Source organism: Chiloscyllium punctatum, chromosome 25, assembly GCF_047496795.1.
Source record: "Chiloscyllium punctatum isolate Juve2018m chromosome 25, sChiPun1.3, whole genome shotgun sequence".
Lineage (NCBI taxonomy): Eukaryota > Metazoa > Chordata > Chondrichthyes > Orectolobiformes > Hemiscylliidae > Chiloscyllium > Chiloscyllium punctatum.
In genome coordinates, this window is record NC_092763.1 from 38470813 (window position 1) to 38495398 (window position 24586).

Below are 24586 nucleotides of genomic sequence, written 5' to 3' on the forward strand. Positions count from 1 at the left end.
CAAGGTTCCCCATGGGAGACTGATTAACAAGGTTTGTGAGAAGATTTGTAGCTTGGGTGCTCGTTGTTGTGGTTCTCTTCACCTAGCTGGGAATGTGTTGCAGAAGTTTCGTCCCCTGTCTAGGTGACATCCTCAGTGCTTGGGAGCCTCCTGTGAAGCGCTTCTGTGATCTTTCCTCCGGCATTTGTAGTGGTTTGAATCTGCCACTTCCGGTTGTCAGTTCCAGCTGTCTGCTGCAGTTGCCGGTATATTGGGTCAAGGTCGATGTGCTTATTGATTGAATCTGTGGATGAGTGCCATGCCTCTAGGAATTCCCTGGCTGTTCTCTGTTTGGCTTGTCCTATAGTAGTAGTGTTGTCCCAGTCGAATTCATGTTGCTTGTCATCTCCTAAGGATAGCTTGTCGTGTCGTTTCGACTACACCAACTAGTCACGAAACAACACGACCAGCTATCCTTAGTAGCCACACACGCAGATGACAAGCAACATGAATTCGACTGGGACAACACTACTATTATAGGACAAGCCAAACAGAGAACAGCCAGGGAATTCCTAGAGGCATGGCACTCCTCCACAGATTCAATCAATAAGCACATCAACCTGGACCCAATATATCGGCAACTGCAACGGACAGCTGGAACTGACAACCAGAAGCGGTAGAGACAAACCACTACAAATGCCGGAGGAAAGATCACAGAAGCCCTTCACAGGAGGCTCCCAAGCACTGAGGATGTCACCTAGCCAGGGGACGAAACGTCTGCAACACAAATTCCCAGCTCGGCGAACAGAACCACAACACTGATTAGCAAGGTTAGATCTCATGGAATACAGGGAGAACTCGCCATTTGCATACAGAACTGGCTCAAAAGGTAGAAGACAGAGGGTGGTGGTGGAGGTTTGTTTTTCAGACTGGAGGCCAGTGACCATTGGAGTGCCACAAGGATCAGTGCTGGGTCCACTACTTTTTGTCATTTGGGACTCGACTCATTGGAATTTATAAGAATGAGAGGTGATCTCATTGAAATATATAGGACTCTTAAGGGGCTTGACAGAAATGCTGAGTGGAAATTTCACCTCATGGAAAAGTCAAGAACCAGACAGCACAGTCCCAGAGTAAATCGAAGACTAAGAACATTGTATGTCTTTGGAATTCCTTGTCACAGAACTGTAGGGGAAGAATTTAGGCTGAGATGTATAAGATTTTCACAAGGAGGGGAATCAAGGGTTATGGGAAAAGGGCTGGAAAGTGAATGCGAGGAATGTCAGTTCAGCCACGATCCTATTGAATGGTGGAACTGGCTTGAGGGGCTTAATGACCATGTCTTATGGTTTCAAACTAAGGGGTCAGCCATGTAAAACAGAGATGAGGTATTAATTGCTCAGAAGGTTGAGTGTCTTTGGCATTCTTTGCCTCTAAAGATGGTGAGAGCAGAGTTTTCAGATAATTTCAAAAGATAGTAAATGGGCCATAGAGATGTACAGCACAGAAACAGACTCTTTGGCTCAACTCGTCCATGTCAACCAGATATCCTAAACTAATCTAATCTCATTTGCAAGCACTTGGTCCATATTCCTCCAAACCCTTCCTATTCATATACCCATCCAGATGACTTTTAAATGCTGTAATTGTACCAGCCTCCACCACTTCTTAGAAGATAGTGGGTGGTTGGTTGGAGGGTTGCTTTTCAGACTGGAAGCCTGTGACCAATGGTGTGCCAAAAGAAGTCGCGCTGGGTCCACTGCTTTTTGTCATTTATATGAAGGATTTGGATGTGAACACACGAGGTATAGTAAGTTTGCAGATGACACCAACATTGGAGGTGTACCGGATAACAGGTTTTAAAGTGTGGAGTAGAAGAACAATTACTGGTAGGAATGTGGAGTAATCAGATCATTTATGATCCTTTTGAATGTCAGAGCATGGTACAGGTACCAGGCAGCCTACTACTGCTCCAAACTCATGGGAAAATCTGAGATAGATTTTAAGAAATATCTGAAAGAAGAGCATTGAAGTGAAAATGGAGATGGAAATCTCAGAATTTTGCAGCTGGTTAACTGAAGCCACATTTGATTGTGGGATGAAGGAGGAGAGAACAATTAAGGAATTGGAGTCAGATGAGATGTAACTTAGAAGGAGAATACAGAATAATTGTAGCACTGGAGATATTGCTCAGTGACCACTATTATCCAACAACATTCTGTATCGATGATTACACAGGTGGAACATCTTTTTGGCAAAAGGCCAGAGGCAATGTTCCTGATGTTGATCACAATCTCCCCCAAATCAAGCATACCACAACACTGTAAATGAATCAGTTTTAGCTTTTAATCCTTTTATTTTCTATGCTACAGGTATCCCCCTCCCGCCGAGCTCCTCCTCATTTAGACTACTGTTACTGTTCCTGAATTATAAAGGTGAAACTATCTTGTGCATTAAAGCACCAAGTTCTGTAGGGGGTGCTACTGCCACACAATGAAAAATCATGGTTTGAATTAAATGGATTACAAAACCAACAGAGGGCACTCCACAAGTCTTCAATTTGAAAGCTATATTTAAACAAAAAAAGTATTTCACATGACTGGCTTTCATCAGCAATAGTATTTAATTTCTGTTCACTATTGTAATATCCAGTTGTGTAAAAATAATAGATAACATTCCATTCTTAACAAAGTTTAATTATATGTCCGTAATTCTAACTGCTAACAGCGACTCAGGGCAGACCTTTTCTTAGTTCATTTTATTTGATCCATTAAACTGGACGATTGTTACCAACACTCTTATTATTCCTCCTTTCCTGCAGGTGTATATACACACTGAGATGTAGTTCTACCGGATTCACTCACCTTTTTGTTTCCGAGCCCATTTCTCACTTGTACTCAGTCTTCCCCAATTCTCAGGGGAAATTCTCAAGTATGTGACCAATTTAGACTCACTTCAGTTTAAATCCACAAACAGTGACTGAGATTTCATATTACTAAAAGACACTTGTAAAATACGTCAACTGTGTAATGATAGGGAAACATTTCAGGAAAGGGGAAGAAGTGGTCATTAAAAATCACACCTCTCCATCTCTACTCTTGGTATGGTAGGAGGTACACATTGTAACACTGCAGTTTTATTGGGAGGAATATTGCTCTTTTTAGTACAAAATGTTATGCTTTATACTTTATGGATCTTCCAATCTATCCAGTAGTGTCTTACCATTCCCTGGTGTAGTACAGTCATGAGGCTCTTCTGCGATAATAAGGGCCATCACAAGTGAGCCTCTCCTGCAGAATAAGATAAAGACTTTCCAAATGATAATTATAAAACTGCTTTTATTGTGATGTGAGCTGACATGTTTCTATCTGTTCATTCATCATTCCACTAAAGATGACAGCCACAGGGCTATAGCACAATTTGCGGAAATGCCAAGACAAAATTCTGGTCCAGTTGCTAAATTTAACTACACTCTGTAATGGAATGATAAAAATCCATGATCACCATCAGCTGGACACTCTAGAAATGACAGTAAGCAATAATGCTTTTCATCAGCGAGATGATTTATTCTGTATTTTTCTGCGTTTAGGAGGGTTCTGTTTGACTTTTGATTTCATAGTTTTCTTCTTATCTTGAAGCAAAGCATCTTCAGAGATTGGTTCAATTATTGTTCCCATTTTTGTCACAACCTTTGGCAGCGTTAACTTCTGCATGACTTTCTCAGTATTCCATGTACTCCCAATAGGGACACAGATACTCTTTTCAAACTGATTCTGATGCGAGTATGGGAAAGGCAGTTCATTTACCTGCATCAAAACAAATAATTCAGAGTTTAGTACCAGACAAAATAATTTATACACTAATCATAAGGTGATGGAGTCTATTCTCATCAAGTAGTAATTGATACATAAAGAATTTGTCAAAATAGAACGTAACAAGGATTATATGCATTTTACTAAAATTACAGTCTTAGCTATCAACAGCTCAGACATGAAAACAGACAAACAGTAGACTACGTGGCTCATAAAGCATTTTTTGCCATTCAATGTAATCATGACTCTTTTTGGGTTTTAACTCCACTTTCTTGATCTCTCCACATTTCTCAGATCTCAAGGACCAAAATTTTGCTTCTCACATGCTTAAACATAACCTGTGACTGAGTATCTTGAACTCTACTTCAGAATTGTAAAGATCATAACCCTTTGAGCAAAGACTTTTTTTCCTGTGTTTTGCACTGCTAAATAATCAACGACACATTCTAATAACATGACTGCGTGTCCAGCCAGCAAAAACACCTAACTAATATCTATCCTGTTAAATCACTTCAGAATCTTCTATGTTAAATCAGGTCACCTCATTCTTCCAAACTCCAGGCAGTATAGGCCTCTCTTAAGACACCCCTTTCAGCCTTAGGATTTATCTAGTGAAAACGTACCATACCATACTGCCTCCAATGCAAGTATATCATCCCTTAAATATGGAGATCAAAACTAGACACAAATTTAAAGCAGGAGTAAACTATTTGGTGTTTACTCTACCATTCAATGTGATCATGGCTGATCATCTAGCTCAATGCCATACTCCTGCAGTCAGTCTCCCCATATCCCACCTTTACAACATACAAATACACCTCCTTCTTGACTATATTCAGTGAGTTGGCCTCCACAACCTACTGTGGTAGAGCATTCTACAGGCTCTCCTCACAAGTCACGTTTCTACTTTGTTTTGTATTGTCAGCAAATTAATACATTACAATATGTGTTCACAGGCATTAAAAAACCAGAGTACTGATTTTTGGGGCACTCCTCTAATCACAGACTGCCAACTTAAGAATGACCTAATTACATTTAGTCTTTGCTTCTCGTCTGCTTTCCAAACACTAATTTTACTGACCAGTAAAAAATGGGTCTGCATAGATTAAAAATGTCTCAAGTACAATCTCAAGAAATAGTGATTATCAATTAGGTAATACAAAGTATTACCTAACTGGTATAGGTATTAGGTAATAGGTGAGATACATTGAGTTCAGCACTCGTATGGTAGGAAAAACTGCCACTTCCTCAGTAACCATTGCTGAAAAGTGCATATGTTGATATCAGGAACAGCATGATACCTTCCAAATGGACTGGTTTACCAACTTGTACTGATAAGACATGTACGAAGATTGCTCAATTGAGTGACAGAATGCAATGGAAGAGTCACTGACCAGTTATTTAGAAACTGTTTATGATTATTTCAGAGCTGTAACAGTGCGCTGAGAAGATTAAGAAAAGCAGAGATTTACAACACTCGACACATTTAGAGTCATAAAGATGTACAGCATGGAAACAGACCATTCGGTCCAACTCGTCCATCCCAACCAGATATACCAACTCAATCTAGTCCCACCAGCCAGCACCCAGACCAAATTCTACCAAACCCTTCCTATTCATATACCCATCCAAATGCCTTTTAATGTTGCAATTGTACCAGCCTCCACCACTTCTTTTGACAGCTCATTCCATACACGTAACACCCTCTGCGTGAAAAGGTTGCCCCATAGGTCCCTTTTATAGCTTTCCCCTCTCACCCTAAATCTATGCCCTCTAGTTTTGGACTCCCCCCCCACGTCAGGGAAAAGACTTTGTCTATTTATCCTATCCACACCCCTCAATTTTGTAAACCTCAGCCTCCAACGCTCCAGGGAAAACAGCCCCAGCCGGTTCAGCCTCTCCCCAGAGCTCAAATCCTCCAACCCAGGCAACATCCTTGTAAATCTTTTCTGAACCCTTTCAAGTTTCACGACATCTTTCCGATAGGAAGGAGACCAGAACTGCACGCAATATTCCAACCAATGTCCTGTGCAGCCAAAACATGACCTCCCAACTCCTATACTCAATACTCTGACCAATAAAGGAAACATACCAAATGCCTTCTTCACTATCCTGTCTACCTGCGACTCTACTTTCAAGGAGCTATGAAGCTGCACTCCAAGGTCTCTTTGTTCAGCAACACTCTCTAGGACCTTACCATTAAGTGCATAAGTCCTGCTAAGATTTGCTTTCCCAAAATGTAGCACCTTGTATTTATCTGAATTAAACTCCACCTGCCACTTCTTGGCCCATCTGGTCAAGATCCTGTTGTAATCTGAGGTAACCTTCTTCGCCATCCATTTCATCTCCAATTTTAGTGTCATCTGCAAACTTACTAACTGTACCTCTTATGCTCGCATCCAAATCATTTATATAAATGATAAAAAGAAGAGGATCCAGCACCGATCCTTGTGGCACACCACTGGTCACAGGCCACCAGTCTGAAAAACAATCTTCCACCCGCCACCCATCTTCCACCTTTGAGCCAGTTCTGTATCCAAATGGCTAGTTCTCCCTTTATTCAGTGAGATCTAACCTTGCTAACCAGTCTTCCATGGGGAACCTTGTCAAATGCCTTACTGAAGTCCATATAGATCATATCTACCGTTCTGCCCTCATCAATCCTCTTTGTTACTTCTTCAAAAAACTCAATCAAGTTTGTGAGACATGATTTCCCACGCACAAAGCCATGTTGACTATCCCTAATCAGTCCTTGCCTTTCCAAATACATGTACATCCCGTCCGTCAGGAATCACTCCAACAACGTGCCCACTACCAACATCAGGCTCCCTGTTCTATAGTATCCTGGCTTGACCTTACTACCCTTCTTAAAGAGTGGCACCACGTTAACCAACCTCCTGTGTTCCGGCACCTCACCTGTGACTATCGATGATACAAATATCTTAGCAAGAGGTCCAGCAATAGTTTAAAAGAATACTGTAAAAAAATCTGGAGTTTCCTTCCAATTTGAATTTACCCATTATTCACAAATGGCAGTGAAGGATCGATGACAACACTCTTATGAAGGCGTAAAACAATGAAACTAATTCTGTGCACCCTCATCACATGCTCCACTTCAGAACTGGGGGCTGGCACTCTTTGAGAAAACCATAGCAGAGATTCAAATGAACAGTAGGACTCTTCTTCAAGCTTAATTTGTTGCATTTTATTGGAAATTCTTTTTAGCGGTGTAATACAGGATGTGAATTCAAAGAAAATCTAGAGTAGCCAATGTAGGAACCTCAAATAAAATCTACTTAAAGTCAGTGCTACAGAATTTGACAGCATAATCGGGGGCCTAGATCTGTGCCTGTTCACTAATCTATCCAGTTTGCTGGAAATGATGGCTTTTTTCCTCATACTCGACTGTATTTTCTATTCTCTTTTCAATTATTAATTTGCTTGTTTTGAAAGCTTTTGTAGATTCTGCTTATATGATCTTTGACAAGGCAATATATTAATAACATATTTAACTTTTAACATTTTTGGACATCCTACAGTGCTTCAAGGGAGCACTAAAGCAAAATCCGACACTAGGCCAAATAACAAGACATTTAGCAGATGAACAAAAGCTTGACGACAAATCAATTTTAAAAGGCGGAAAGCAAAGGAGAGAGTGTGGAGCGTGGAGAGTTTTAAAAAGGCAATTTCAGAGATTAGAAATTCAACTGCTAAACTGAATTCCCAATTAATGACAAAACAATTAAAATCAGATATACTGCAGTGACTAGAATTAGCGCAAATATGTCAATGAGCTATTGGGCTGGAGGAAATTACAGAAATAGGATGGGCTGGGGGTATAGAGAGATTTGTAAACAAGAATGGGAATTTTAAGGAGGAGCCAAGATAGTTCAGTGAGTACTGGGGTGGGCCGTAAACTGGATTTATCGCAAATTATAGGTTAAGATTCTCTGCATCACACCATTGTTGCTCAATACTTCTTCCCTCCCCATCCAAATCAATTATAATCAATGCTGACAGTAACCTCAAATTTATGGGTTCCAGTTATTAATTTACCAGCAAATATAGATTTCCTGAATTGACTGTCAAAGTTTTCAAGTTTGAATACCATACTTATTTATTCCATGAAATGGACTGTATATTTATGAAATCTTGAGAATAAGAGCGCAAATTCCCCCTTACCTGGTGTGCTGCAACTCCAATGTCTCGCTTCTCATTGATTATAACATTTGGTAAATGTTGATCCTTCCTGGGTGGAGGTGGAGCAGCTTTAATGCGGAACCTAGAGAAGCAACAGCGAGAGTACAATCAGAGCGAGGCAAGATGATGTTATCTACATTTACCACCCCCCCCACCCCCCCCAAAAAATAAAACCTTCCAAAATACATTTACCAAATGTTCTGTTTCAATTTTAGATTTGTTCAAATATGGAAATACCATTTTGTTTTGATGCTCTCCCAGATACTGTTCTAAATCACATAATAATCATGCCACACCGTAGAAAACACAAAGTAACTGGTTTCAATCTTCCCTGTTCAATAATTTGAATTTTGAACACCTCAATCACACTGCAAGCAATTCTGTTGTAATGAAGACAGACAAAAGAACTTGGATTGTTTCTACATTTGCATTCCCTCATTCCAAACAGCTTAGGAGTGAATCCATACTATAGATTCAATTATTTCAATCCTACTTCTACTCTGTAACCCAAAACTGCCCACAGTACTATATTTACGATCTTACATTCTATACAAAGTTTGTGAAAAGATTTGTAGCTCGGGTGCTCGTTGTCGTGGTTCTGTTCGCCAGAATTACATTCTATACCTTTTGCCATAAAGGCCAGTATTGGCCAATCTTTATTGTCTTACCTACTTGAGCAACTGCTTTCGAACGTCTAACTTTGAGAATTTCAGAACCCTCAAAATATGCTTTTACATATTCAAAGCATAATTTTCATCTATTTTTTAAAAAGAACAATTACTAACACTCTTAGCAGTTTTTTTTACTTCTCAGAATACTTACTACCATTTCCACTTTAGCATCCTTTGCAATTATGGATAACATTTCCTTAAGCTAACAAAAAAAAATTATTTTGGATACTGGAAATTGTAAAATAAAAACACAGATGCTGGGAAAATGTGGATCAGACAGCAATATAGTGGGAAGAAATCAAAACAGAGGGAATCCAGAAATGCTAAAGTTTTTAAACTAGTGGAAGGGATGGGGCAAGGAAAACAAAGATGAATATACCGAGATTGATAGATTCTTGTTGTCTAGAGGAATTAAGGGCTACGGGGAGAATGCTGGTAAGTGGAGCTGAAATACGCATCAGCCATGATTGAATGGCGGAGTGGACTCGATGGGCCGAATGGCCTTACTTCCACTCCTATGTCTCATGGTCTTATGGTCTTATGGAATTGCGATGGGTGAAGAGAAGGAAAACGAAATAAAAATATTTCACTAACAGAAAAAAAAAGTCATGACATGTATAATCAAAAGTCATATCCAAACAAAGTGCAAATTGCTACATTAAAAAAAACTGTATACCACGAAAAGATTAAGAAAGAACCCATATTAGACTGAAAAAGCAAAACAAAAGAAATAACAAGATGGAGCCAAGATATGGTCTAAAATCAATGTTTGATTGAAAGTCTACATAATTCAGACACTGATCTAATTGAACTTGGTAAAATATTTGAAGCACTTGACACATCTCCAAAATCACTGTTTGCAGCTTCCAACTTTTTTCTCTTCATCCACATGGTTTGAAATTAATTTGGAGATACACCAAAACATTCCTCAACACAGGCCTGTAATCACCTCATTAAATACTGTTTTACATAATCTTACAGTCATTCTCAACATTTTCTTAATTTTCTGTGCTGTATCTGGAAATCTTAGCCCATTTCCAGATTCCGATCGTAATTCTTGAGACAGGGCAAGGTACTCTAAGAAAATTATGCAATAATTGGATAAAAATATTGTAATTAGTAAGTTGCTACAATAACATGTCAAGAAGTCAATAGATTTGGTACAATTTTAGGGAGGAACTTTTCCAACCAGTTAAGCTTGGTAAAATAATACTAGTTGAGAAGAACAAATCAGAAATGCTGCAGTGATGTCCATCCATTTGACACTTCGTTTCTTTCCTATGTGGTTTTCAAGAGCTTTGAAAATGCCAGTCTTCTGGTTGCAAATGAACATCTTCCACAGCATCATTACAACTTCTGGTGGCCGTGGAGGTAGGTCTGCCCAATGTTGATTTCCTCATACTATTCTTTACTCTTATGAATGAATCAAATAGACTTTAGACCACTGTAGACAGAAGTCCTTTTTTTCATGGTTATTGAATCAAATCACTTTTAAAAGATATCAACTGACTTAGAATTAATATTGGTTGCAACTGGAGTGAACATTGAATATTTCATCAGACAAAGGCTAAAATTTATATTGTAATTAACCAGCAGAGAACCGTCCACAGCATGATCATTTCCCAAAGGACCTACCTTTTTCTTTTCTTTGCACTTGGTTGGAGACCTTGTCCTCCCCACTCACCCCACCCCGGTAAGGTTAAGTCAATGTCTTTTGGTTTGCTAGCATCAACATGCTTTTGTTTATCTTTTATGAAATCATCAATGACATCATCTGATGCAAAGGCCTCCTGAATGACTGTGCGCTGGTCTTCATATTCTTCATTCTAATAAAGAAGAAGTTGAAAATTATTTCAACAGAGGGTCAATGTAATTTTTAAATAGATGTTCTATTTACCAATCACGTTTTATACCTCAATTTGAAGTATATTATTAAGTAATCCAACATGCAATATTTTAATTATGTATGTTGCTGTTATTTGTCAAAGTTATTCATTGATTTCTTGTTGAGAGCCATAATCTCCATCATTTTGCTCCTGGATCATTCTCAGCGATACTGAAACACAACGACAAGACTGCTCACAAAGTTCTAAGTCTAATTTTAGTTGTGCACATAGAAGCAAAAGACTTCTCAAACATCTAAATCTTTGCTGAAAAGAAAACTTTCAGCTAGATAGTGTAACATGACTCCTTCACAGTTTGTAACAATCTTGCTTACTGTGTTCCAGTCTCTGTTGCCATTTCTAGGTGCCCTTGAAAAGGTAGTGGTGAGCTGCATTCTTGACCACTGCCAGCCACCTGATGTAGGTCTCCCTTTGACACTGGTAAGGAGGGAGTTCCAGGATTTTGATCAACACTGAAGGAGCTTCCAAGATGGTGAGTGGCTTGGAGAGGAACTTGCAGCTGGCAGTGTTCCCACATATCTGCTGCCTTAGTTCTGCATGATAGTGCTCATGGGTTTGGGAAGTGTTGTCTAAAGCCTTGGTGAACTTCTGCAGTGCACAGATAGTATAAACTTGCTGCTACTGAAGATCAGTGGTGGGGAGACTGAATGTCTGTGGATGTGGTGACAATTAATTGGACTGCTTTTTGTGCTGGATCATGTCAAGATGGAGTGTTTTTGGATTTGCACTGATCCAGCAAGTGGAGAGTATTCCAGTACACTCCTGACTTGTGCCTTAAAGGTGGTGGGGACAGGCTTTGGAGAATGAGCAGGTGAGTTACTCCCTTCAAGATTCCTAGCTTTGGACCTGCTCTTGTAGCCACTGTATTTATATGGCTAGTTGGGTTTCTGGTCAATGTTTATTGACCAGAATGTTGATAAGGGATTCAGTGATGGTAACGTTATTGAATGTCGAGGGGCAATCGTTAAGATTCGGTCTTGTGGGAGATGGTCAATACCTGACACTTGTGTGGCATGAATATTATTGGGACAGGTCTGCCCAAATGGGATATAGACCAGGTCTTGCTTCATTTGAACATGGACTTCAGTACTGAGGAGTCGCAAATAAAGCTGAACATTGTTCACTTAGATTGATCACCACTACCTTCCAATGATTGGATTAGATTAGACTTTCTACAATATGGAAACGGACCCTTCGGCCTAACAAGTCCATACCGACCCTCCGAAGAGTAACCCACCCAGACCCACACCCCTACCCTGTATTTACCCCTGACTAATGTACCTAACACTACAGGCAATTTAGCATGGCCAATTCACCTAACCTGCACATCTTTGGACTGTGGGAGGAAACCGGAGCACCCGGAGGAAACCCATGCAGACGTGGGGGAGAATGTGCAAACTCCACATAGACAGTTGTCCGAAGGGAGAGTAGAAGCCGGGCCCCTGATGCTGTGAGGCAGCAGTGCTAACCATTGAGCCACTGTGCTGCCCACTGGTCAAGATACTAGTGACATAGCAGCCAAGGAAGGTTGAGCCTAGGATATCACTCACAGGAATTCCTATAGAGATGCTCTGGATCTAAGGTGACTGACTTGTAACAACCACAACCATCTTTCCCCTTATGCTAGACATGACTCCGTACACTCATTACCCCTTGATTCCCATGGACTCGAGTTTTGCTAGGGCTCCTTGATGCCAAACTCAGACATTGATGACAATGGCAAACACTCATCATCCCTCTGGGATTCACTTCATGTTCACATTTGAACTAAGGTTCTACTGAGGTTGAGTTGAGTTGAGTTGCTCTAGTGGAACCAAAATTGTGCAATGAGCAAATTATTGCAAAGCAAGCACTGCTTGACTGCAGTGATGATGCCCCCACTTTACTGATATCTGAGAGTAAGCATTGTGTGGTGATTGACCTTCTCACCATCAAGCCAGCAGATAAAGGGGGCGCAGTGATAGTCTGGCGCACTGACCTCTACACCGCTGAAGCCAAATGCCAACTCGAGGACACCTCTTCCTACCGCTCCCTCAACCATGACCCCACCCCCCATCACCAAACCATCATCTCCCAAACCATACAGAACCTCATCACCTCAGGAGATCTCCCACCCACAGCTTCCAACCTCATAGTCCGGGAACCCCGCACTGCCTGGTTCTCCCTCCTTCCCAAGATCCACAAGCCAGACCACCCTGGCTGACCCATTCTCTCAGCATGCTCCTGCCCCACTGAACTAATTTCTACCTACCTAGACACTGTCCTATTCCCCCCTAGTCCAGAAACTCCCCATATACGTTTGAGACACCATCCACGCCCTCCAGCTCCTCCAAGACTTCCGTTTCCCCGGCCCCCAACGCCTCATCTTCACCATGGATAACCAATCCCTCCACACCTCCATCCGCCATGACCAGGGCCTCCATGCCCTCCACTTTTTCCTCTCCCAAAATCCCCAACAGTACCCTTCCACCGACACTCTCATTTGTTTGGCCGAACTGGTCCTCACCCTTAACAATTTCTCCTTCGAATCCTCCCACTTCCTCCAGACCAAAGGGGTAGCCATGCCCGTCTCTTTGTTGGCTACATAGAACAGTCCATCTTCCGTAATTACACCGGCACCACTCCCCACCTCTTCCTCCGCTACATTGATGACTGCATTGGCACCACCTCGTGCTCCCGCGAGGAGGTTGAGCAATTCATCAACTTCACCAACACATTCAACCCTGACCTTAAATTTACCTGGACCATCTCTGACACCTCCCTCCCCTTCCTGGGCCTCTAAATCTCCATTAATGATGACCGACTTGACACTGACATTTTTTACAAACTCCCACAACTACCTGAATTACACCTCTTCCCACCCTACCTCTTGCAAAAATGCCATCCCGTATTCCCAATTCCTCCGCTGTATCTGCTCCCAGGAGGACCAGTTCCACCACAGAACACACCAGATGGCCTCCTTCTTTAGAGACCGCAATTTCCCTTCCCACGTGGTTAAAGATGCCCTCCAACGCATCTTGTCCACATCCTGCACCTCTGCCCTCAGACCCCACCCCTCCAACTGTAATAAGGACAGAACGCCCCTGGTGCTCACCTTCCACCCTACCAACCTTCGCATAAGCCAAATCATCCACCAGCATTTCCGCCACCTCCAAAAAGACCCCACCTCCAGGGATATATTTCCCTCCCCTCCCCTTTCCGCCTTCCGCAAAGACCGTTCCCTCCGTGACTACCTGGTCAGGTCCGCACCCCCCTAAAACCCACCCTCCCATCCTGGCACCTTCCCCGCCACTGCAGGAATCGCAAAACCTGCGCCCACACCTCCTCCCTCACCTCCATCCAAGGCCCTAAAGGAGCCTTCCACATCCATCAAAGTTTTACCTGCGCATCCACTAACATCATTTATTGTATCCGTTGCTCCTGATGCGGTCTCCTCTACATTGGGGAGACTGGATGCCTCCTAGCAGAGCGCTTTAGGGAACATTTCCGAGACACCCGCACCAATCAACCAAACCATCCCGTGGCCCAACATTTCAACTCCCCCTCCCACTCTGCCGAGGACATGAAGGTCCTGGGGCTCCTTCACCGCCGCTCCCTCACCACCAGACGCCTGGAGGAAGAACGCCTCATCTTCCGCCTCGGAACACTTCAACCCCAGGGCATCAATGTGGACTTCAACAGTTTCCTCATTTCCCCTTCCCCCACCTCACCCTAGTTCCAAACTTCCTGCTCAGCACTGTCCCCATGACTTGTCCTACCTGCCTATCTTCTTTTCCACCTATCCACTCCACCCTCCTTCCTGACCTATCACCTTCATCCCCTCCCCCACTCACCTATTGTACTCCATGCTACTTTCTCCCCACCCCCACCCTCCTCTAGCTTATCTCTCCACGCTTCAGGCTCTCTGCCTTTATTCCTGATGAAGGGCTTTTGCCCGAAACGTCGATTTTGCTGCTCCTTGGATGCTGCCTGAACTGCTGTGCTCTTCCAGCACCACTAATCCAAAGTCTGGTTTCCAGCATCTGCAGTCATTGTTTTGACCTTGGTGATTGACCAGGTCAGTTTTTATGCTTTTTCTGTTACAAAGCATTAATATGCCTATGAATTCAGTCACAATTTCTCCACAAATTCTAATTAAAATAATTGAATTAGAATTGTTGGATTGGTTCAATTTAGTTTGTTGCTATAATAATTATGGATTACCATAACAGAAAGAATAAGGGGACAATTTTGGTCAGGTCATCTCTTATTATTTGGTTACCCCAAAATCATCTTTCTATATTCATTTTTAATTAAGCTCAATGATGGCAACTGAAATGCTCACAAAGTACTCACTTGAATTGTACATATTTTTCCGTGACAAATCAAAACCCTTACAGAACAAAGTGTCTTGGAGACTACCGACCGCAACTTGAGAGACTGGGCTGCACAGAGAGGTAAGGTTTGTATGAAGAAAGCTCCCAACATTAATTTTTTTTAACGCTAAGTTAGCTCTCTTATTTCATCCTTCATTCCATAACTCCTTTTGTTTCATGAAAAGATGCTGGTTACACCCTGTAAGGATTCTAAAAAGAAATGGGTGGCACAGGGGCTCAGTGGTCAGCATTGCTGTCTCACAGGGCCAGGGACCCATGATTGATTCCTTCGGCGATTATCTGTGTGGAGTTTGCATGTTCTCAGTGTCTGTATGGGTTTCCTCCCACAGTCGAAAGATGCGCAGGTTAGGGATATTCGCCATGCTAAATTGTCCAGGGTTTGCAGATTAGCCGTGGGAAATGTAGAGTTACAATGATGGGTGGATCTGGGTGGGATGCTCTTAGGATGGTTGATGTGGACCCTATGGGCCGAATGGCCTACTTTCACACTATAGGGATTCTATGAGTGTAAATGAGTATGGCACCAGAGTACTATGTTACCTACAAACACCATACTACAAGACAGGTTAGAAACAATTTAACATATTTTGGTGTTTAAAGTTTCTTGGAATTTTATAATTCTGAGGGTATCTTGGATAATAATTGAACTTGATTGGTTGAATGTTCAATGTAAAACTCACATGAGAATAACCAGTATAGTTACCCAAAACAAAAAGAGTAAAAATAGCACAAAGTCAGACAGAAACAGACCCACACAGCATTATATAAAACTTTCAATCAAATTCAAATTGACAGATAATTGTAGATTTAATTTGCCTTTATATACATACCAAATTGAGAGAAAATGGACCAATGCAGACATAACTAAAATTATTGGTCTTGTTACCCACAGCAAACAGATATGATAATGAGTGCTCAATGCCAAAGTAGTTTCCCCAATGCCAAACAACCTTTATGACTGTAGCTGGCAGGGAAAGATGAGACAAATTACATACTATATCTTGACAATCTTTTCAATACTAGAAAATAAATGGAAGTTAAACAATAAGCCAAAAACTTATGATAGGAGGTGATACAACTATTTTAATACAGCTACACAGTTTTTCTCCTGTGAGGGTTCTGTTCCAACAAACGCCTGTGAATGAAGAAAGTCATGTGCAGAGTTTGTTTAAAATAGGACTAAAAATTGCAGATGGGTGATTTTGGCCCATGAAAGTTGATTTTTGTTGCTGTTTATTTTTGGTGTGGATCGGCAAATTGGGATTTCACACACAGAGGATTGACTGCATTTCAAAACAGAAATTATTGGGATGTTGTTTGCAATACTGCAACAAAATACTAAAGTTAAAATGAATCTCTCTATTAACAGCAACATTATATTGGAAACAGGGTTGCCCCAGTGCTTAAGTAGAACCACGTCCAAATTTAACTATCATTTACACAATTAGAATGTGTCTTAATGTTTAAAAAATTTTCTACCATTGTGAAAATTATGTTTCCAGGATCATTTTTATACATGAAGCAGACTGATAAGATACAACAAAGTGCATCATTGCTTTAGCATTGTTAGTACTGACTCTGGACTCTCAGCTTAAAGGTAATGATTGTCCTGTTCCTGTAATGACCATTAGATTATACGCCAAAGCAAAGCTGGAAAGCGACCAGTGGGCTGACGAATCAAAAAACAGTAACCAGAGATCCTTCTTATCTCCATCAATAATCAATTAGTTAACATATATTAAATTCAGGGAAATCTCATCACTAATTCTCTTACCTCCTCTTCTACTGCTGTAGGAACCAAAGGCATTTTAATGCTTTTGGATGTAACATTCAATACGTTCTTAGGATTGATGAGCTGGTTCATTCTACCTTCAGTTGTAGCATTTGTTTTATTTTCTGAATCGACTGCATCTTCACTGATCCGTGGTGTATCCAAGGCTGAGGCCTCATTAAGATCATGACATTCTTCCTGAATCAAAGTTTCCAAATCTTCCACTGTCCTTTTGCGCTCTAACTGTTCATCTAGTATGGGTTCTTCTGGCTTTTCTAGCATCTGCACATCCTCCTCACTTTTCTCAAGTGCCATTTTTTTATTTTTCCTTTGATACTTTTTAGGGTTTCTTGACATAGGATCAGATTTGTTCTCAATCAATTTCTGAAAAAGGTGATTAAACTCATTCACGTCTTCAAGATACTGCTCTTTCTCACTTTGGTCATCAGGGACTGCCCCCCTTTCCTTGTCTTCATTATTTCTCATACTTTCCTCATCTTTGCTCTCATCTACAAAAACAGATGATCCAGCCAGTTCACCATCACCTTCTTTATGAATTCTCCGCCGTTTCTCAAACTCTTGCAGCAATAACTCATCTTCAGAAAGGTTCTCCTCATCATCTGAGCCTTCATTCTCATCATTCTTTGCAGGAGCGACAATCTCAGTTTCTCGCGCTTCAAAGCGCTTTGGATTAGCACTCAATTTTCCCAGCATCCAAGGATTTGCGACTGCATTCATCTCAGGATCATTCACAAAATCTGGAACAGTCTCATCCCTGTTGACCTCAGGTTCAACTTCATCCTCACTTTCTGATGGAGCTTGCACTTTTGTCGTGAGCCTTTTATTCTGCTCCAGCTGCTTCCGAATTGCACTGCGGGCCTAGTCAAAATAGACCATATTAACAGAATAAGTTAAATAAAAACTGCTTTTGATTTCTTGGCGTATGCCATACAGCGAACTGATGTATTTCAATTCCATTAAATAATAAATTCATTTTCCGAACATAATTCGCAAATCAGGAATTTTAACAGCAGGTCTCAAAAATACAATCTTTAATAAAATGTAAGAAATTCCCTGCACTTAGATAGGAGACCACTCAAACTTAACAATTCATTTTCGGCGCCAATCCACATCTTGTACTTCTATCAGTATGCACACTGTGTGAAATGCTCTAATTCATAATAAACTTGATTTCATCAACATACACATCCACCATTCCACTATCATGTGCCATTATCATGTATCAGTAAAAGCATCACTTTTAGTTAAAAGGAATGATTGATATTGCAAGGAAACAGTTCTATTGAAAGACAAATATACAATACCACACTTCTCGGAACATGTAATACTTCTAGTGAAATTGAAGTTTATGCTGCAAACAAAAAACGTTTTCCTAAACAGCTACAATGGTTGCAATGGAGGCCTTGACTTTGCATATTCAGCTAATAGGGCTGGGGTGAAATGGCTCCAGACAGAAAAAGAGTGCAGAGACAATTAAGACTGGCCAGCTTCCTTTTCCTCTAAATAGTATTTAGATATTTCTGTCAATATTTGGTTTTCTGCAAGTTGCCACACAAAAGGCTAACGTATAAGATAAATTCCCATCGGATTAAAGGAGCAGATCCCATGGGTATGAAAGAAAAAATAATTGCAATCTTGTAGCCAGAAGGTTGGTCAATGACAGTGACTGTACGATGATACTGAGTACTGCCTAACTCCTTGAGGAAGAGCATTAGCACTTTTGCACTTGATTATAATTTGGATGAAGGCATTCAGGGAATAGGCATTTAAATTCCCAGATAAGAGATTTTGCTGAGGTTGGAAATACAGATGAGAATTAAAGACTCAGATTGGTCAGGTAGCATTTATTGATAACATGTATGATTATCCACAGATGTACGACTAGGCTCATATATGCAAACATCTGACGTCTGTTGAATATGTGGAGGACCTAATAAGTTTCCATATGGTTGACATCAACCGATTGGACTGAAGGGTCTGCTTCTGTGCTGTATGATTCTACGAGCATATAATATTGGCCAAGAGTATTGTACATACTATTAGGACAATTCAATATTTATCTACAGCCTTAAAAATGACTTTGGCTAGTCCTCATCTAGAATACAATGGACAGTTTTAGTTTGCTCATATTGTAGGAGATATAGAAGTCTTGGTTCAGAGGAAGACCACAAGAATGAGGAACATTTTAAAAGACTCTTGTTAATATTAGATTCCCTACAGTATGGACACAAGCCATTTGGCCCAACAAGTCCACACCGACCCTCTGAAGAGTAACCCACTCAGACCCATTCCCCTTCATTTACCCCTGACTAATGCACCTAACACTATGGGCAATTTAGCATGGCCAATTCACCTGACCTGCACATCTTTGGATTGTGTGAGGAAACCCGGACACCTGGAGGAAACCCACACAGACACAGGAAGAATGTGCAAACTCCACACAGACAATCACCAGAGGCAGGAATTGAACCCAGGTCCCTGGCACTGTGAGGCAGCAGTGCTACCTACTGAGCGACCGCGCTGCCCCAAAATGGCAGGCTTACAGACCTGGGTCAAGATACTTAGAGAAAACTTCAATTTTGGACAGATTTGATTAAAATAATTCGAGGACTAGACTTTGTGTGGATACACTACTTGAATTAGATAAAATCATAAAGAGAGATTATGCAAGATAGAGATGAACAGAAACAGGCTAAAAGCCAGAAAAAAGGATTTGGTTTTGTCCTGATTCACTGAGCTCTAGAACAGGTTTCTTGCTAGTCTAGGGAGTGTGAATGTGTTGCCGCTCTGGATGAGTTCATCTAGATTGATTCCTAGCACAAGATGACTGGCTGAAGATGCAAAATGGCCTGATTGGACTTATACTCTGGATTTAGAATGACAGTTGGTCCATTGTAACTTAAGATTTTAACAAAGTAGATATTTCAAGATTGTTCCACTGCTTTAGAAATTATAAGTAGGGGACAAAGTGCCAGGATAAAGACAGTGCCCCCTATGACTCTTAAGACTGACAGGAGGAGGAATTTATTCACTCAGCAGTTGTGAATCATTGGAATGCTGCATCCCAAAATGTTGTGGATGCTGCATAATTTAATACATTTGAGGTGGAGATAGACTTCTGCACTCTAATGGAATCAAGGGAATTGGGCAGAAAAATGCAATGTAAGTCAATGATCAGTCAATAGCTTATTGAATGACAAGATCAGATCGGAGAGGCTGATTGGCATACTCCTGTTCCTACTTCTTACAATCCAATCTAAGGAAGATATCACTGTGTAGAGTAGGGGAAATATTAGGTAACACGCTTTGTGATCACGGATCTGGAACTCATTTTGCTTTTGCTTGGTGGTGGTGGTAGGGGGGGCAGGTGGAGGAGGAGAATAATTTTTAAAAATTTTTAAAATTTTTTAAAAATAATTCTTCACTAAAATTGATTTCCACTCTGGATTCTTGCCATTTGAAGGTTGCAAGACTGCAATTTTGTGTGTTTCATAATGCAAGTTAACTGCAAAGCAAGGCTAGATTCTCTGCATGTGTATATAAAGTGATTACAACGATCAACTACATCGTGTAATGCATAACATTTTATGAGGCCTGCAAAATTACAGCTCCAAAATGTAAAAATATCAACCTTGAGGAAAGTTGAAACACTTACAAATTGAATTGGAATGTTGCAAAACCACATACCTTGTTAGATCTGTTAAGAGTCAACAAATATCTTTTGTTGCAGGAAAATGTATGGGCATGGAGAAACTAGCTAAAAATTTGGAAAGAACCAAACATTACCACTGACCAGACTTGCACTTCCAGAAATTTCTGCTTTACTTACAAAGCCACACCTTAGCAGAAACATAGATTGTGCAAGGCACAAGGCATTGCTATCAAGTACAGAAGAATACTCTACCTCAGTATCATATTTTGCCATGATAATCTTAGATTTGGCCCACTTTCCACTGTTTTGATGTCGAAGTGTCATTCGTTCCTAACAATGAGAAAAAAAAACTGTGACAAAAATGCAGCTTTATAACAGATAGATTGCCTGTAAATCGTAGACTGAACATTATAATTGTAGCTAATTTTCCATTTCACAGCTGAAGAGGAAATTCAATGATTTCAGACAAGATCCTGAATTATTAATTCAAAAACATGGCGCTGATACAAGCTTTTTAAGAGTCAAGCCATCCAAAGACTTCCATAACATAAAAAGTTAACCTCAAACTACATGGTGCAACAAATTGCAACCTTCAAAGCAACTCAAGTCAGTTGGTTTCTTCTCCAAATTCTCATGTTCCTCATTTATGTCAAAAGGCTGATGGATTGTGTTTCTGAAATTAAACAATCTTTTTGCTGTGGCTTTGGATCTTATCACAAACCTTGATGTGCCAGTCTTTCTAAAAAAAAAACACTTTTTTTATAGAAACAATGATGTGTTTTCTTGGGTAAGGCTGAATGAATGTTATGTTCATGGTTTCATAGGCAATACTGAATGAATGCTGTGTCAGTGCCAAGCACAAGCATGAATCTGTGTCAATGTGAAATATTATAAGCACATAAGCATCACTGGCGTCATTATATACAAGCAACCTAATGATCTGCCAATTACAGGTCCCCTTGAGAGGTTGTCTCTGATTATTTGTTTTCCTCCATACACGAAAAATGCACTAAAATATAGAAATGGTGAATTGTTTTGATGTTCTGCTACACAGAACAGAAATATATTAATTATTTTAATCACTTGTCCATGCTGTATAATTTCAGTGAAGTACCAGTTGAAAAGATTCTGAACAGGAAGCATTATGACCTGATAGCAGATTAAACTTCACTGGTCTCTGTATGGAAACTCCTATACTTTTGAGACAGTTGGTTAGTTGATATTCATACTACCACTACAAATACTTAACAGAAGTCGTTCTGAATCCTTGCATAGCTTAGGTGATATGAAACATGCTCACTTTGAAACTATCCAATTAAAATCAGAATTCCACTCTGCCTCCCATCACTCTCTCTTCAACCTTCTAAGCCCAGGCAAATACTTTCTTTGTCTGTATGTGTTCTCTCTCTTTTCCTGCTTTGCTCCCTTTCCCATAGCTCATTCCCGTCTTAGTTCTTTGCCTCATTTCCACTTTCCACACATCTCTTCCTGTTAATGGTAGCTGTTCTTGTAAATTTCTTATAACTAAGCAATGCCATTATTCCAAGTTACCTGCTGCAAAGTTTTATTCACCTCTTGATTGCACAAAAGGTTCTAGGTTAAATTATTACAAACTATATGCTTGATATGGTGGCTGAAATTAATGATAAATTACTTGAAAGGCAAACAAACACATTAATAAGTTTAATATCTGGTGCAGCAATTTCAAAACCATTATTTGATAAGTAGTAAAATTCATTTATGAGCATTGACTTTTAAAGTTGTCATAGTTCCTGGTACGTTATGTCAATCATCAAAACGGTTTGGAATTTAATCTGAAAACGAATAAGAAAACTCCCTGTGCCATTAGCTATCATTAAAACAGGATGAATGAAACATTTCACAACTTTTCACATTTGATTAAATAAGAATGCCGAATATAATAAGGGTTTAACTATGACTTCTCATTACTCTGATGGAGGGCTTATGCCCAAAACATTTAAATTTATACTTCATTATGTTCAACAAAAGATAAATTCCAATAAGGAAGATTCAAGAAGGATATATCATTTGTGGTTAACTAAGCTTGTTAAAGAGTGTATCAAATTCAAAGAAAAAGTGCACAACTCTAAAGATGTGATAGGTCAGTAGATAGATTGTTTGCTTTTTTAAAAAATAACTATGACTAAAAATGTATTAGGAGAGAAAGCCAGTTAGATTTTAAAAATAGATTGTAATAGTTTCCACAAGTATTCATAAAGGAAAAAGTGAAACACAGAGTCCTCTAAAACGGAATGTGAGGAATTAGTAGAGAGAAATAGGAAAATGGCAGTTTTGTTGAACAGATATCATGCGTCTCTACACTGTAAATACATAATTAACACCACAGAAATAAATATCAACATGGGGGTGAAAGGGAGGGAGGAGCTAAAACAATTCCCCACAGAAAAGGCACTGAGAAAAGTATTAAAATTAAAGGTTGACAATTTACCAGGATTAAATGGATTTCACCACAGGATCCTAGGTTTGAGAGACAGAAGTCAGATCTTTCTCATTGGAATTTATCTTTTGTTGAACAAAATTAAGTATGTGCTTAAACATTTGCGACTATGTTTAAACTTTAGCCAACTGCATTTTCATAAGTTTAAGATGTTACACTTAGACCAAGTCTTCTCTCCTTCAAATTGAAGATGAAATTCAATCATGTTACAATCATTGCCACTTCTTAAAGGCACTTTTTCTATAAGATCATTGCACTCAGGGAGATCTCGAATAGCTGAATCTAAAAGATGCAGCTGTCCCAAAACGCCATAAACTTATCTTCCCAGCTACCTTGCTGATCTCTTTCTTCTCAAAATCTCACTACTTTCTATGACTCCTCCCTCCCTAAAGTGTTGCACTTGAAGACTTTTATTTTTGTGAGCTAATCCCAACTTTTACCTCTCTGTCATCTAGTGTGTTCCCTTGGCTATCTGCTATACTGCATTTTGACATAGCAAAGCCATCATTTTTGTATTGCTCCATTAAAAGTCCCATTGGATTGGTCAATTGCAATATAGCTCTGCTTTTCAACAAAGGAACAAAACAGAAAACAGATAACTGCAAGCTAATTATTTTAACATCTGTCATTGGCAAATTTGTAGAATTTATTATAAAGGAGACTAGACAGGGCACTTAGAAAGTGGTAATACAATCAGGTACGGTCAGCATGATTTTGTGAAAGGGAAATCATATTTGACTAATTTACTAGAGTTATTTGAAGAAATAATAAGCAACATGGATAAAGGGAAACTTCTAGATGTGGTGTATGTGGATTTCCAGAAGACATTTGTAAATAATGGCACAACAAAGGTTGTGTACGAAAGAAGAGCTCATAGTTAGAGGATAACATATCCTCTGACAGGAATCAAAGAGGGATAAATGTGTCATCTTCTGGTTGGTATGCTGGAGGCACGAATTACCACAGGTATTTACAAATCATAGAAATCACTTGGATGAAGCAACCAAATTTAGGCTGATAAATTTGCTGATGACACAAAGAGAGGTAGGAAACCCAAGCTGTAAAGGGAACGCAACTTATCCATATCTCTGCAAACTCCTGAAACAAATGGAGGGGTAAACATTTTATAGACAGAACATATGGAGGAAAACATGAATTTTGCAGAAAGAATAGAAAAGCAGCATATTATGTAAATAGAAAAAGATTGCAAAATGTTGAGCACGGAGGAATCTGGCTATCCTAGTACACAATCACAAAGTTAACAAGCGAGGATACAAAGTGATTGAGGAATTACATGTCGTCATTAATTGCATGAAAAATAGAATAGACAAGCAGCAAAGTTTTGCTATAATTCCAAAACAGGTATTATTGAGACCATATTGTGATACTATATACAGGTTAGCTCTCCTTACTTCAGAAATGATAGGCAGATAAGCAATTCAGAGAAAGTTCATGAAACTGGGACGAACAGATGATCTTTGAGGAAAGGTTGGATAGTTTGTGTCTGCATCCATTGTGACTTTGAAGAATGAGATTATTGAAACATGCAAGATCCTGAGGGGAATTGTCAGGCTGGATGCTTCCACTTGTAGAGCCGTAGAAAATGGGGGAGATACTAAATGAGTTAAAAACAAGGACTGCAGATGCAGGAAACCAGATTCTAGATTAGAGTGGTGCTGGAAAAGCACAGCAGTTCAGGCAGCATCTGAAAAGCAGGATTA

General features: G+C 40.0%; 1 protein-coding gene across 2 annotated transcripts in view; it reads right to left on the minus strand.

Annotated features, from left to right (window-relative positions):
• Positions 1-3300: 3300 nt before the first annotated feature.
• The window catches only part of LOC140495865 (U3 small nucleolar RNA-associated protein 14 homolog A), a 70957-nt gene continuing 49671 nt past the window's right edge, over positions 3301-24586 (minus strand). For both annotated transcript variants that reach the window (XM_072595070.1, XM_072595069.1), the window contains 5 exons: positions 20639-20716; positions 16717-17592; positions 10298-10488; positions 7974-8073; positions 3301-3785 (listed from right to left, as the gene is read on the minus strand). In XM_072595070.1, the coding sequence (XP_072451171.1) occupies positions 3531-3785; positions 7974-8073; positions 10298-10488; positions 16717-17592; positions 20639-20716 (1500 nt within the window). In that variant the 3' untranslated portion in view covers positions 3301-3530. The remainder of the gene's footprint in view (positions 3786-7973; positions 8074-10297; positions 10489-16716; positions 17593-20638; positions 20717-24586) is intronic.